At 38.0% G+C, this 14,577-nt stretch overlaps 1 protein-coding gene across 4 annotated transcripts in view; it reads left to right on the top strand.

The window, feature by feature from the left end:
- TOX (thymocyte selection associated high mobility group box) overlaps nt 1-14,577 on the top strand; it is a 349,777-nt gene that overhangs the window by 161,595 nt on the left and 173,605 nt on the right. For all 4 annotated transcript variants that reach the window (XM_082257764.1, XM_082257763.1, XM_082257762.1 and 1 more), the window contains one exon: nt 10,543-10,608. In XM_082257764.1, the coding sequence (XP_082113890.1) occupies nt 10,543-10,608 (66 nt within the window). The remainder of the gene's footprint in view (nt 1-10,542; nt 10,609-14,577) is intronic.

The raw sequence follows: 14,577 nt of genomic DNA, 5'->3' as shown, positions 1-14,577 counted from the left end.
TATTAAAACATTTGTTCCTATAATCCTAAAGCTTTTTTTTCCTTTGTTACAAGTGGTCACATAAAAGAATTCTATATTAGTTAATATGTTTCCTAGTAGGATAACCTATTTGTAGTTAATTGTTTAGTTTCTTTATGTATTATTGATGAGCTCAGATGAGCACTGATTTCTCCGGAGGCTACTTGATAAATCTGTTGAATAATTCTGTCAAAGACACTGAATTACATGGTAAAGCAGAATATTGTCTGCTACTTTTACAGTACTGTATTCCTACAAGACCTGCTCAAACATATATGGGTTTTGTACGTTTACCAGAAACAATATTACCAGCACAATTACTCTGCCTTTGAGTCAATGGGTTAGATTTTCTAAAATTCAATTGGACAACAACAAATAAAAAGTATAGAACTAGAAAGCTTCTTTACAGCTTTCTGCCAAAGCATAAGAGATTTAAATAAAAGGCTGAAATCACTTGCATTCCACTACTGATTGCTTAGCAATGGCAGTTTGGATTTAAAAAAGTGATCTCTGCAGGGTTTCTGCTCTAGAACCTGTATCCATTTCAGTGCGTACTTCATATGACAGGTTTACAATAAAGATCAGTTAACATGAGCAACAATTTGATTCCGCATGAAATTTTATGATACAGCTTTTAGTTACTGTATATGCAGGGAAACAGACATGTAGTATGGAATATTCCTTGATCAGAACTTAAAGGGAATGCTTTGTTTTTTGGGAACTATTTGAGAAGTAACTGTAGCTCTAAGGTCTTCCTAGCAATAGAGATGTGGTTCCAGATTTCACATCGAGCTCTTGGTAAAATCTGCTATTAAAATTCTACAGTAAAAAATACAATGGCTTTCTAGGAAAACTATTGTTTATATGTTACCATATACCAGTGTTTCTTAACCTTTTTTTCAGTTGCAGCACCCTTTAAAATTCTGCACAATCTGGAGGCACCCCATTCTTAAATGTAAAAAAAAAAACCCTAAACGAATAGCTTTACATAACACAGCAACATCCATACACATGGGCCATCCAACATTAGAAGTGATTTATTCCTCCACTATTGCAAACTTGTATGGACTAGTATTCTACCGTTTCTCTTCACCCTCAGTTTCTCTTCTAATGTGTGCCCAGTGCTGATGGTGAGGGGGTGAGGAGGAGTAAACAAGGATGCTGTGCAAGCACCTGTCATTCTCCTTATCAACCAGTGATGTCACTGGTTGTCAGGGTGCCAGCGGCTTGACCCACTCAGTGCCCAGGGTTGTCTGGTGCCAGTGGCTTGACCCGCACAGTGCCCAAGGTTGTCAGGGTGTGAGTGGCTTGACCTGCACAGTGTCCAGGTTTGTTGGGGTGCCAGTGGCTTGACCTGCACAATACCCAGGGTTGTAATTCTACAAAGTAAAAACCTGTGCCACTTTGCCAAGGCTCCCCTGAAGAATCCAGGAGGCACACCAGGGTGCCACAGCACCCTGGTTGAAAAAGGCTGCCATATACTATATATATATATATATATATATATATATAGTTAGACTTTGGTCTACTAATAATAGTAAGGAGGATAATTACCTGATTGACATTTACATTTTTGCATTTTGTGATTGCAGAAAGCGGACAACATAGAATAGGGTTACTTTAATAAAATGTTTACATTTAATGAACTATTACTAGCATGACTAAAGAGCAACTGTGCTATAGCAATGAAAATAATACTGTGAAGGAGAGATGCAGAGAAGATAGATAGTATGCTTGGTTATTTCAATAATCATGTGTCTTGCTCAACGCCTACTCAATATTTGTGTTACCCCATACAGTTTTCCAGTTGCTATGACACAACCTGAAGGTTACTTTTTAGAACAAGTAGGTATCATATAGCACTTCACAGCATTTCTTACATAAGCCTTTACAGCAACAACATACAAGAGTATGTTAAAAAAGGAATTGAATAGTACTGGAGCTGGGGTATAGACTGATTGATTAGTACCTTTTTAAGCAAAACAACTTCATCTTAAAGCAACCAGCAACTTTTTGTAGAGGTTTTAGACCACCATGCTCACCATGTCTCCTTCCTTTGCCTGAATACTGCATTTACAGTCCAATATTGTTAGAGTTGTATGCAAGCTACTGTAAACTGCAGGCTGAATGGAAAAAAAATCTAATAGATTCCTCCATCCATCTTACACTGTATAGATCTCCCACTGTGGCTGTTTTGATAGCCAACGCTGTTTGGCTGACAATTTTCCATCCAGATCTTTCAACCTTTCGAGATTGAAAGATCTATGCCCAATGTATGGCTTCATGTTGTCCCGTGGAAGTAAAACTCCGTCCCGGTGTTCACAGGTATTCCCAAGTGTGTGTACCTGTAAGCCGATACTTACAGTGCTTGTCAGCGATGGCTCACTCCTTCCCCCCTCAGTCAGTCAGTCTTCTGCTCCCACCTCCCTCCTCTGTCACTTCCTGGTCTTGTCAGCCAGCCAGCTAGTGGGGGGGGGGAGCTCTCTTGGGGGGGACACACACTTGGGAATACCTGTGAACACCAGGACGGAGTTTTACTTCCACGGGACAACAGGAAGCCATACATATACCCACTGAAGTGACTAGCCTTGGGTGATTCACAAAAATAAAACAAATCCTCCTATATTCATTTTACCTGTTTATCTGCTGCCTTCTCTTCTCTACAGCCCCCTAAAGCACACAATTTACAAAGGATTTATCAGCTTTCAGAAGGCAGAGGGTGATGTCAATCAACCTCAACCTCCAAAAGCAGTCAAACTAGGAAGGAGATCTAATCCTTCCCCACTCTGTCTAAAACAAAAAAAAAAAACATTTTGTTAGCTATAGATAAACTTTAAGCTGTAAATATTTGTTTAATATTTTTTCAATAGAAGCATTCATTGTTATGTACAGAGTGCTAAGAACTCTGCATATCTGTTATATAACCCATGGTAACAAAATTAGTAACTAAGTCTAGACGTTGTACTTTTCACCTAGCATTCATCACAAAATGCCACTACAAATGTATTTCAGAGACTTCATTATGTTGATCATGACACAAAATAATTATGGGTATATGACTACTAGGTGCACTAGATGAACTTAGCACTATCTTAGCTCCCTCATTATAAGTAATGAAGTCTAGTAGACAATTTTACTTTATCTTCGTTTTTGTGTTTGCCTAGCTAGGCATTCACTATTTTTGATCATTCTCATACACAGTATGTACTGAACATTGCCCTATAGAAGAGCCATGCAACTCAGAAACAAAAATACTGTCTTACTCTGATAAATCAACAAGAAGCATAAAAGAAGTTTGAAAAGCCATGTGCATAAATTTGCAGAAGACATGCTCAAAACAGGGATAAATTAAATCTTATGAAGGTAAAAGAGAATAAAAAAGAAAATAAAAAGTTTATTGTTTTCTCTATTATGGAAACATTATGTTTAATATATTCAGTTTACAATCATTGCAAAGTGCTAGGGCTCAAATGACATCTCACACATCCAATATAACAGAACATTGTTCTTTCACATTCCAGTTCTGTTTGCAATTTAGTAAAATGTAATTTACTATAGTTTATGATGTGTGAAATGCATTAACTTCAAAGAGTGCTTGTTTATTTTTTATATTTAATTTACATTTGAGTAAGTGCAAGCTCTCTTCAATGGATCCCATAAATCCCAATATATGTTGAATTTATTATAAACTTTCTTTTAATGTCCATGAAGTTTTGTTACCATTCTGGCAAAGTTCCCAAAAATGATAGATATTTATAAATCATTACTTGATGCAGTGAGTTTTCTGAGGTTGTATTTTAAAAACTACAGCAACAAAAACAGGAGCAAACATTTAACTGTTTTTTCATTGCAGCCAATCACTGCTTGTGTGTCATATGAAAGATGTCACTGTGTTATTTGAAAGATGAGATTTTGGTGGGGGGATAAATTAAAATCATACAGTATATTAATTTCCACATTGTATTTAAATTATTTATAGTCTAGTTCTATTGACCACTCCAGCTCCGGAAGGCTTACCCCCCTTCGTGACCAGGCCATTTTCTTGCAATACAGCACCGTGTTACTTTAACTGACAATTGCGCGGTCGTGCAACACTGTACCTAAACGAAATTTGGGTCCTTTTTGCTCATAAATAGAGCTTTCTTTTGGTGGTATTTGATCACCTCTGTGAAAAAAAGGCAATTTAAAAAAATTATAATATATATATATATATATATATATATATATACAGTACATATATATTTTACTTTCTGCTATAAAACATATCCAATTAAAAAAGTAAAAAATCTAATTTCTTTAAATAAAATACATAAATGTATACCAATATGTATTCTGCTACATATTTTTGGTAAAAAAAATCCTAATAAGTGTATACTGATTGGTTTGTGCAAAAGTTATAGTGTCTACAAACTATGGGATTTTTTTTTTTTCTACTAGTAATGGTGGCAATCAGCGACTTATAGTGGAACTGCGATATTGTGGCAGTTTTTACACTTTTTGGGCACCAGTGACACCATTACAGTGATCAATGGTAAAAAAAAATATTTTTCAGAAAAAATGAAAAGGTGAACTAACGCCATACACCCTTTCCACTCCCCTGGTCTCTGCTCTACTTACCTCCTTGAGCGATGAGCTTCCAATGCTCACACGGTTGGTGCAGAAATCTGGGGATTTAAAATTCCTGCTCTTCTCCTTCCTTCTGGAGTGCTTCTGGGACAGAGCAGAGTGATTCTAAGACCCCGTTCACACTGGGGCGACCTGTCAGGCGACCTGGTCGCCTGACAGGTCGCCGTAGGTCGCCTGCCATAGAGAAGCTGTGGACCCGTTCTAATAGGAGCGACACAAGTCGCTCCGACTTAGAAAAAGGGTCCGGAGCTTCTTTGGGGCGACCTGCATTGACTTCAATGTTATGAAGTCCATGCCGGCCGCTCCGAGGTCGCGGTGCGAGCAGCGCACCGCGACTTGTGAGGTCGCCCCGGCAAGTCGGATTGCTCTAATGTGAACCGGCTCTGATTGGTGAGCGCAGAAACAGAGTATCGCTCTGATCCATCCTGGAAGTGCTACAGAAAGAAGAGGGAGAAAAGCAGGGGTTTCAGATCCCTGAACTGCTGCACTGGCTGCGTGGCACCCTATATCTATGGAGGTAAGTGTAGTAGTGACCAGGGTTGAAAACGCTGTTTTTCTGAAAAGATGAAGTTACACTTTATGTGTCTATACCTCAATTCATCACTTGAGGTTTTAAACTAAAGTTCTTTCATTATTATAACAATCAGCTACGAGCATTTTCTATTTCAAGTTCAATATTTTATAATTGGTGGCTAAGAGATAAACTAGGGCTTCTTTGCCAATCTTGTGGGAGTTAGGAATAAGATCTAGACTCCCTTTAAACCTAAATCCAGCCTGTTTGTGGTTCATCAGGGGGTTGCGGGTTTAAATTTCCCCTACATTTCCAACCAGATAGTTATCCACACATTCAGCCTGAGTGGCCAGAAAGGAAAAGGAAGGGCAGCAAGCATGCACCCCACTTCCTGTACCATACCAAATCACATGTCTTTCAACATTGGGAGGTACTTTTCAATAGGGGGGTCTGTATAGTTTTCCAAGTTGCAAGCCACCTTATCCCAATGTTGGAAAAGAGCTTCTTCCCTAGACCTGGGTCCCCCAAAAAGGATGTGGGGGGTTGTGTGGGAAACTTATAGGAATTTTATAAGAATCTAACATATTATACATTGTTTCTTTCTGTGCAGGTCGGGCTCTAACTTGGTAGCAAATTTGGATACCTATTTTTCATTTCCTTAGCTTTCATTGGAAAAAAAAATAATAAGTAAACATTTAATTTCCCAACATGCTAATAAAGACATTGGATTTAAATTATACCACATTAGTGCTACTTTTATGTAACATAGTAGAATGGTAAAGCTCAAATTGAACGTGTGCATTTTACATTAGAAGAGCTTTATTCCCTTTTTAGACGCTACATTGTAACACACACAGGGAGGGAAAACAGTTTGTGTAAATTGGTAGCAAACACATTAAAATAAAGATCAAGTTGGGTTGACGAGGGCATGACAGCAACTTTTTCACAGGTTTGTGAATACAAAAAATTGCAATTTTAATTCTAAAATAATAAAAACTATCCTTTATGTCTGTTCATATCAGACCCTAACCAGGCATGGAGACTGGGTGACCAAGAAAGGCAGGAGAGTAAGGGTGCTCACCCACTTTTTGAATCATACCAGGACACGTGTCTTCAACATTGGGAGAATACCTTGCCGGGGAGAGCTGCAAAGGCTCCCATAACATCCCACCCCACAAACCAGCTGAGGATCATGAGTGACATCATTCACCAAATATAGTCAATAATAGGACAAACCTATAGGAAACCTCCCTTTTTGGCACATGACTATCAAGGAAACAGCTTCCCTGCATTGTAGCACCTATCCCTGACTCCCAGCACTTGCCCGAGTCAAGCACCCACACAAATAATGCAGAGGGAGGTGAGGCTGACATCACACCCCCCTGCATTTTGCTTGCCTCAGGCAAGTGCTCGGAGCTGTAAACAGGTGCTTAACCACTTGCCGACCGCCGCATGACTATCTACGTCGGCGGTTAGCCCCTCACAGGCAAAGTGACGTAGGGCTACGTCACTAGCTTGTGAGGGTCTAGGGAGCGAGCACGCGCCACCGGCGCACCCGATGTCCGCCGGTCACTCTGCGATCGTCTGGGGAAAGGGAGAAAGTCAGGCGGCTTGTGTAAACAAGCTGCCTGTCATTCTCCCCTGTGTATGAAGGATGATCATACGGTTCTACTATGTAGAACCGTTGATCACTCTTCATACATCTGAAGCCACAGCCAATCACAGTAGAAAGCACGCCCCTAGGGACACACATAGCCCCTCCCTTTCAAAAAAAGTTAACCCCTTCACTGCCAGTGTATTTTTACAGTAACAGTGCATATGTATAGCACTGATTACTGTAGAAATGTCACTGGTAACCCCAAAAGTGGCAAAAATGTCAGTCAAGGGTCCGATCTGTCCGCCACAATGTCACAGTACCGCAAAATAAATCGCAGATCTCCGCCATTACGCGTTAAAAAAAAACAACAAAAATGACAAAAATCTTTCCCTTTGTTAGTAAACGCGATAACTTTTGCGCAAACCAATCAAAATATGCTTTTTGCGATTTTTTTTACCAAACATATGTAGCATAAAACAAATTGGCCGAAAATTGTTAAAAAATTTTGATTTTTACATTTTTTTGGGGGGGGAATTTCATATAAAAAAATGTGAAAAATATTGCTATTTTTGCAAAATGTACGCTCTTTTTTTGTTTATAGCGCGTGATCAAAAAATCGCACAGGTGATCAAATACCACCAAAAGAAAGCTCTGTTTGTGGGAAAAAAAGGACGCCAAATTCGTTTAGATACAGCGTCGCACGACCATGCAATTGTCCATTAAAGTCACGCAGTGCCGAATCGCAAAATACCCCCTGGTCTTTTAGCAGCCAAATCCTCCGGGGGTTAAGTGGTTAAAAGCAAAGCTGTGGTGTTGGGCTGTCGTGCCCCAAGGGGGAGTGTCCTGCTCACCATCAAATCTAGTGGAACAGAGCACATGCATTGTTATTAAAAAATGATTGATTTCTTGACTCTGTTCTTCAATTCATTTGCCACTGCACATTAAAAAAGCACAGTATGCTGCATTTTTAACATATTTAAAATATACTGTGACTCAAAAGGCTATCCATGTTTGTTGCTTTTTTGAATGCAACCCTTTTGAAATAAGTTTTAAAATATTAAGATGTTAGAAAGCTTTACAGCCTGTGTTAATGATATTCAATGAGCAAATGAACAGTTCTTTTAACAACTTTTGAGATAATTCTGAGATCATTCAGAATTCATTGTGGTTGCAGTTGATCTGGATTTGACCTGCTACATCTGCTTTTCCATTCCCAACTTGTATAGGGAGAGAAGCAGTTCTGAAGTGAACTAAAACCATCAGGGTGGCTTTATGTGCTCCAAAAGAGAACTTTGGCTATAAATTATGTTCATTATTACATTAGTAGATGCTTCAATTTATTGAAAATCTATCAAAGATGGAAGGGAGCACTTTAACACAAAGTGCAGTGGCATGTTTGAGGTCAGGCAGGAGTCTCCTCTCCCATTTTTGACTAGTGTTACGTTGTTTTCAGGTCTCCTACTAAAAACAATTTGCACTGGGCAGTGAGAAGTACACGCTGTATGCCGGTCTCCCGTTCAGTCACAAAAACACACAATCTAAAACATACACAGAGCAGCATTTTAGTGTAGAACACACACACAGCAAGTATGTTTTTTTTTTTTTTTTTTTTGCAAGTAGGTCATAAGCATTTGCAATTCAGGAGCATTCCTTATTCCCCCTTTTTAATCCCTACATTGCCCAACTATGTTTGCCACTCAAATTAATATATCTTTGGGTTAAAATGATTGCGATAAATATATTTGTGTTATGCTATGCACTGAAGTTTTGTCCATCTTGTTATTATAGCTGTAAACAATCATTACAAGCCATTCCAGACTAACTAGATACTGTTTATGCATCTTTCCAATATCTCCCAAGATTTAAAGATATTTTCTTTGAAATATTTTTCTGATCAACTTGTTACAACTCTTTTTTTCCCTGTATGGGTGCCAAAAACAGATCACTTATTTTCAAACAATTTGCACAAATGAAAGATTTAAACGTAGCTTAAACTTTCTTTTTCCTAATTATTAAATCATTAGCAACAATGGCAAATGGGACTAGTAAATTAAACAGGTTTGTTAGAAGTCTTTAGACTGAAGTAGGGTTAAAATAAATGCTTGCTTGGCCTCTTTAACTACATTCACTCAGCATCCATCAGGGATTTCTTAATCTTCTATTGATAATGAACAGGAAAAGGGATCTCTGCTGATAGCTCCTGGCAGGTGAGATGGCAAATAATACTTAAACAGATGGAAACATTAAAATAAGTGGTATAATCAATGCCAGTATGATCGTACTACCTCAGGCAGAACATTTTCTATAAAGATGTCACCACTTCAAGCATTAGTTTTTCCATTTTTTTTTTTTTGTTGCTGGTGTGTATGGAAAGCACAATAGGCCTGTGCATTTTCCCAGGCTTTCTGTTACAATAGTGACTAAGCATGTTGAAGGGGAGAAGAGCTCTATTTCATGTTTGTCACTTCTCTAGCAAATCTGTGATTTGTTTCGCTGAACAAAGGCAAAGAAGAGACTTGACAGATATCCACTGGGGATGCAATTGAGACCACTAAGCCTTGTTTCTTTATGAATGAAGGTTGATGGGGATGGCTGTGGCACAGACTTATTAGAACATGTGTGTGCATTTCCATCTAATGCAAAAGGCTTTGTACACAATAGCTTTTGAGTTGACAGAATATATGAGAAATATGTTGGTGTTTTTCTTTGAAAGTTTTTAGTGAAAAGGAAAAACATATTTGCTTCAGCCATGATGTGGAGCCCCCCCCCCCTTTTGTTTTTCATTGTTCATTCCTAGTTTCCAACAGCTGCCTAAAGAAACAGTGTATGCCCATGAGATTGAACCAATACTTTAAGGCCAATTGGCTGTTCCTTTTGCTATGGAATTTTTGCTTTGCAAGAGAATTTTCTTTTAGCATAGCGAATGAGGCCATACAGTCCAATTGTAAATCCCCTTCTTAGCTACTGTAAGTTTAAGTTCTTTGGGATAAAACTTTCTTCTTATATTCATAGTTGGTGGTTGGCTCAATAGATCTGTGGAAAGGAAATAATGTTAGAATAATGTTGGAGTAAGGAGGGGTTTCTGTTCAGCTTTTACACAAGGGTCATGTGACTTTTAGTTACACCTCTGTTCAGCTCATTTTGTTTCTGTTTTGTAATATGTACATAATCACTCTGTTGCAAGGAAGGTTGATGTCACATGCCGTGCCCAACACAGCAAGCTCTATTCCCGCTTCCACTATTCTTATCAGACAAAGCCTTGCTTCATGGATGAATAGCATGGCTCTCTAAATAAATGTCCTATCCCTTCACTGTAATCTTGCATGACACTCCTATTTATTTGATTTACAAATCAGTATTAAGAAATACATTGTTTTAATAAGATAAGACAGTGGAATACATCATTATGCATTTTGTAACTAATCTACTCTTTGCCTTCTCCCATGAGAAACTATGCAATTTATTTAGCACTTCATTAGGCCCAGCAGCAATATCTATACATGGTATACACACACTGATCCATTTTGTTTGGTAACAGATTGTGGATGAAAGGAAACCATTCATTTATTGCTTGCTTGGTATAATTACTACTGCACTAATTACCGCAAATCACTGACATGCCAGTTCAATGAGTGTCACAATAAAATGCAAAAACAAAACCAGAAAATAATTCTTTTTTTTTTTTGCTACTGCCTTCAATGAAATGTAAGGAGTGTTTTGTTGGACTGTTGGAGAGTGAGAAAGAAAGGAGTTTATTTGCTAAACATTTTACTATTATTTTATATTGCAGTTTGACGGTGATAACATGTACATGAGTATGTCAGAGCCAAACCAGGACTACGTGCCAGCAAGCCAGGTGGGTTAATTAATCTTCTATGCCTTGTTTCAAATTGTAATTAAACAAATTCAAAGAGCTGCATTGCAAATGAGTGGCACTATCCATAACTGCTGCAATCAGGAATTATCATAATTTATCAACAAAGCATTTAAGCCTTTTTGCCACTTAATGAGATAGGGCCGATAGAGAAGAAAAAAAAAACACGGAACTGGTGTTTGCTGTAAAATATTACCTTGTTGCCTCTCCAGCATGTAAGCAGCTGTTTTGCCAGCATGATCCTCCTTAAACAGTTGTTTTTACCTTTAGGGATAAACTCTTTACAGGTGCCGCTTATTTGGATTTGTAACTGCAGATGAGTTAATCATTTTAAGCTGCTTGTGTCACAGAATGTTTTAATTAGATAGAAGAAACAAGCTGGGATCTAGTGCACTTTTTTGTGGAGCATTTTTATCTAGAATTTATCGGCATGAAAACAGAACAGCAGGATGCAAGTTACAAATTGCACATTAGGAAACTAATACTATTTTAAAGAGGACTATATTATAAGATCAGCAAATGCTTTATAATGAAAGGGGTAGTAGGGCTGCTCCCATGTTTAAAGGGAAAAAGGGAAAAGTATATTTAGTGATATGCTCAGCAACATTGGTCATTGGAACAAAGCTAAATGTCATTTGGTCCATACCCAAATCAAACTTTAGGATAATGCAGATGATAAAACTATACAATGAGTTCTCATATGAGTGGATAAATTCATAATATATTCACTTTGTTAATTTATCCCTTACTATCCAAATGGTTATTGAACAGGCAGTACTCATCATACATACCTAATATGACCTAATCTATTTCATGCTTGACCTGTGTATGAGTAGCTAAAAACTGATTCCAGCACTGGCTAAAAATTACTCAGGTTAACAATACTGTTAAAGTGCAGGGACCTTATAGTACATGAGAGTGCCAGCTGCAATCTTTAAATCTAAAATTTTGCCTTTTATGGAGCCCACATAATGTCTTATACATTTTATGTCTTTATGGAACCCTCATAAATCATTGGCCCAGGTTGTACCTCTGGCGAGGTGACAAAAAACACTACCCTCTTTGGATGAATCAAGTCTCACCCATCATTCAAGATTTAAATGGTAGAGCCCTAGAGCTCAGCAGAAGCTTAGCTGAGCTTTCCTGAATCTTTCCTTCTGGTGCCTTTTGGGGGGGAGATTTATTTCTGCTTAACTTAGTTGCTTTTGTGCCCTCTCCAAATTTCCTATGTCCTTCTTACGGTCTAGAGCCCATAACTATGCTCCCTGTTTAAGATGTGACATTACAAGTAAATAATAAGATAAAAGGGTGGGGGGGGGTTCAGTACTGTGAAAAAGTGATACACCTCCATCCCGTGTTGCACATAACAAAAAGGAAGGGTTGCCCTGTGGGAATTTACATGAGGTGCACACATGAGTCACTTGAGATACAAATTACATATTTATTGAAAAATATCACAGATAATTATCACTGTACCAGATATACAAAAAGTTACAAAATTCCAGAGATCAAGCAAAGCATAGTAGTCATGTCATAAAGTAGTAGGAGTACATTGCATAATGAATAAAAGCATCATCAGAACTCAAAAGAGGTTGCTATGTAAATAAGGTGATAGGAATAATTTGTACACTGAGTAAAAGCATCGTTGGAACTCAACGTGTTTCATGGGTCGTAGTATGCCCATTCATCAAGAGTAGATGCATATATCTGAAAAAAGTATATATATATATAAAGATGCATGCAAAGTGGAGTAGTAATATGCAGAGTAGTAGCGAATGATGCATGGCAACTCAAAAGAGCCTACATGGGGGAAACCATATCTCCAAATCTAAAAATAGAGTAAGTTGTATATATCACAATGAAATGCATAGCTATATGAGGTAAATAATAGCCAGCAAAAATACATATATATATATATATATATATATATATATATATATATATATAGATATCCATACAGGAGTAAAGGAATGGATTTGAGTATAAAAGACCGTAGAACGTAAAAAGGAGTAAGAGTTGCATAGGTATATGGGGTAGAGATTGGCCAACAAAAAAATATATGTATATATGTGTATATGCAGTGCCTTGCGAAAGTATTCTGCCCCCTTGAACTTTTCGACCTTTTGCCACATTTCAGGCTTCAAACATAAAGATATAAAACTGTAATTTCTTGTGAAGAATCAACAACAAGTGGGACACAATCATGAAGTGGAGCGAAATTTATTGGATATTTCAAACTTTTTTAACAAATAAAAAACTGAAAAATTGGGCGTGCAAAATTATTCAGCCCCCTTAAGTTAATACTTTGTAGCGCCACCTTTTGCTGCGATTGCAGCTGTAAGTCGCTTGGGGTATGTCTCTATCAGTTTTGCACATCGAGAGACTGACATTTTTGCCCATTCCTTCTTGCAAAACAGCTCAAGCTCAATGAGGTTGGATGGAGAGCGTTTGTGAACAGCAGTTTTCAGTTCTTTTCACAGATTCTCGATTGGATTCAGGTCTGGACTTTGACTTGGCCATTCTAACACCTGGATATGTTTATTTGTGAACCATTCCATTGTAGATTTTGCTTTATGTTTTGGATCATTGTCTTGTTGGAAGACAAATCTCCATCCCAGTCTCAGGTCTTTTGCAGACTCCATCAGGTTTTCTTCCAGAATGGTCCTGTATTTGACTCCATCCATCTTCCCATCAATTTTAACCATCTTCCCTGTCCCTGCTGAAAAAAAGCAGGCCCAAACCATGATGCTGCCACCACCATGTTTGACAGTGGGGATGGTGTGTTCAGGATGATGAGCTTTGCTGCTTTTACACCAAAGATAACGTTTTGCATTGTTGCCAAAAAGTTTGATTTTGGTTTCATCTGACCAGAGCACCTTCTTCCACATGTTTAGTGTGTCTCCCAGGTGGCTTGTGGCAAACTTTAAACGACACTTTTTATGGATATCTTTAAGAAATGGCTTTCTTCTTGCCACTCTTCCATAAAGGCCAGATTTGTGCAGTATACGACTGATTGTTGTCCTATGGACAGAGTCTCCCACCTCAGCTGTAGATCTCTGCAGTTCATCCAGAGTGATCATGGGCCTCTTTGCTGCATCTCTGATCAGTCTTCTCCTTATATGAGCTGAAAGTTTAGAGGGACGGCCAGGTCTTCGTAGATTTGCAGTGGTCTGATACTCCTTCCATTTCAATATTATCCCTTGCACAGTGCTCCTTGGGATGTTTAAAGCTTGGGAAATCTTTTTGTATCCAAATCCGGCTTTAAACTTCTCCTCAACAGTATCTCGGACCTGCCTGGTGTGTTCCTTGCTCTTCATGATGCTCTCTGCGCTTTAAACAGACCTCTGAGACTATCACAGTGCAGGTGCATTTATACGGAGACTTGATTACACACAGGTGGATTCTATGTATCATCATTAGTCATTTAGGTCAACATTGGATCATTCAAAGATCCTCACTGAACTTCTGGAGAGAGTTTGCTGCACTGAAAGTAAAGGGGCTGAATAATTTTGCACGCCCAATTTTTCAGTTTTTTATTTGTTAACAAAGTTTGAAATATCCAATAAATTTCGTTCCACTTCATGATTGTGTCCCACTTGTTGTTGATTCTTCACAAAAAATTACAGTTATATATCTTTATGTTTGAAGCCTGAAATATGGCAAAAGGTCGCAAAGTTCAAGGGGGCTGAATACTTTCGCAAGGCACTGTAGATATCAATATACAAGTAAATAATAAAAAACATTATAATACTACTAATAATAATAATGAAATACTTTATTTGCATTTCTTTCATTTTAAGATTGAATTTAAACTTCATTTACATTTAAAAATGTTATTTGACAACGAGTATCAACTGCTTAGCTTACCCATATCCTATTCCTGGCAATATTATTAGCCTGACCAAAATGCTTAAAAACTTTTTATCAACTCTGAAACTCATATCTCCTTTA

Source organism: Pelophylax lessonae (genome assembly GCF_965119305.1).
Source record: "Pelophylax lessonae genome assembly, chromosome: 5".
NCBI classification, from domain to species: domain Eukaryota; kingdom Metazoa; phylum Chordata; class Amphibia; order Anura; family Ranidae; genus Pelophylax; species Pelophylax lessonae.
This window is presented reverse-complemented; position numbering and strand designations above follow the sequence as displayed.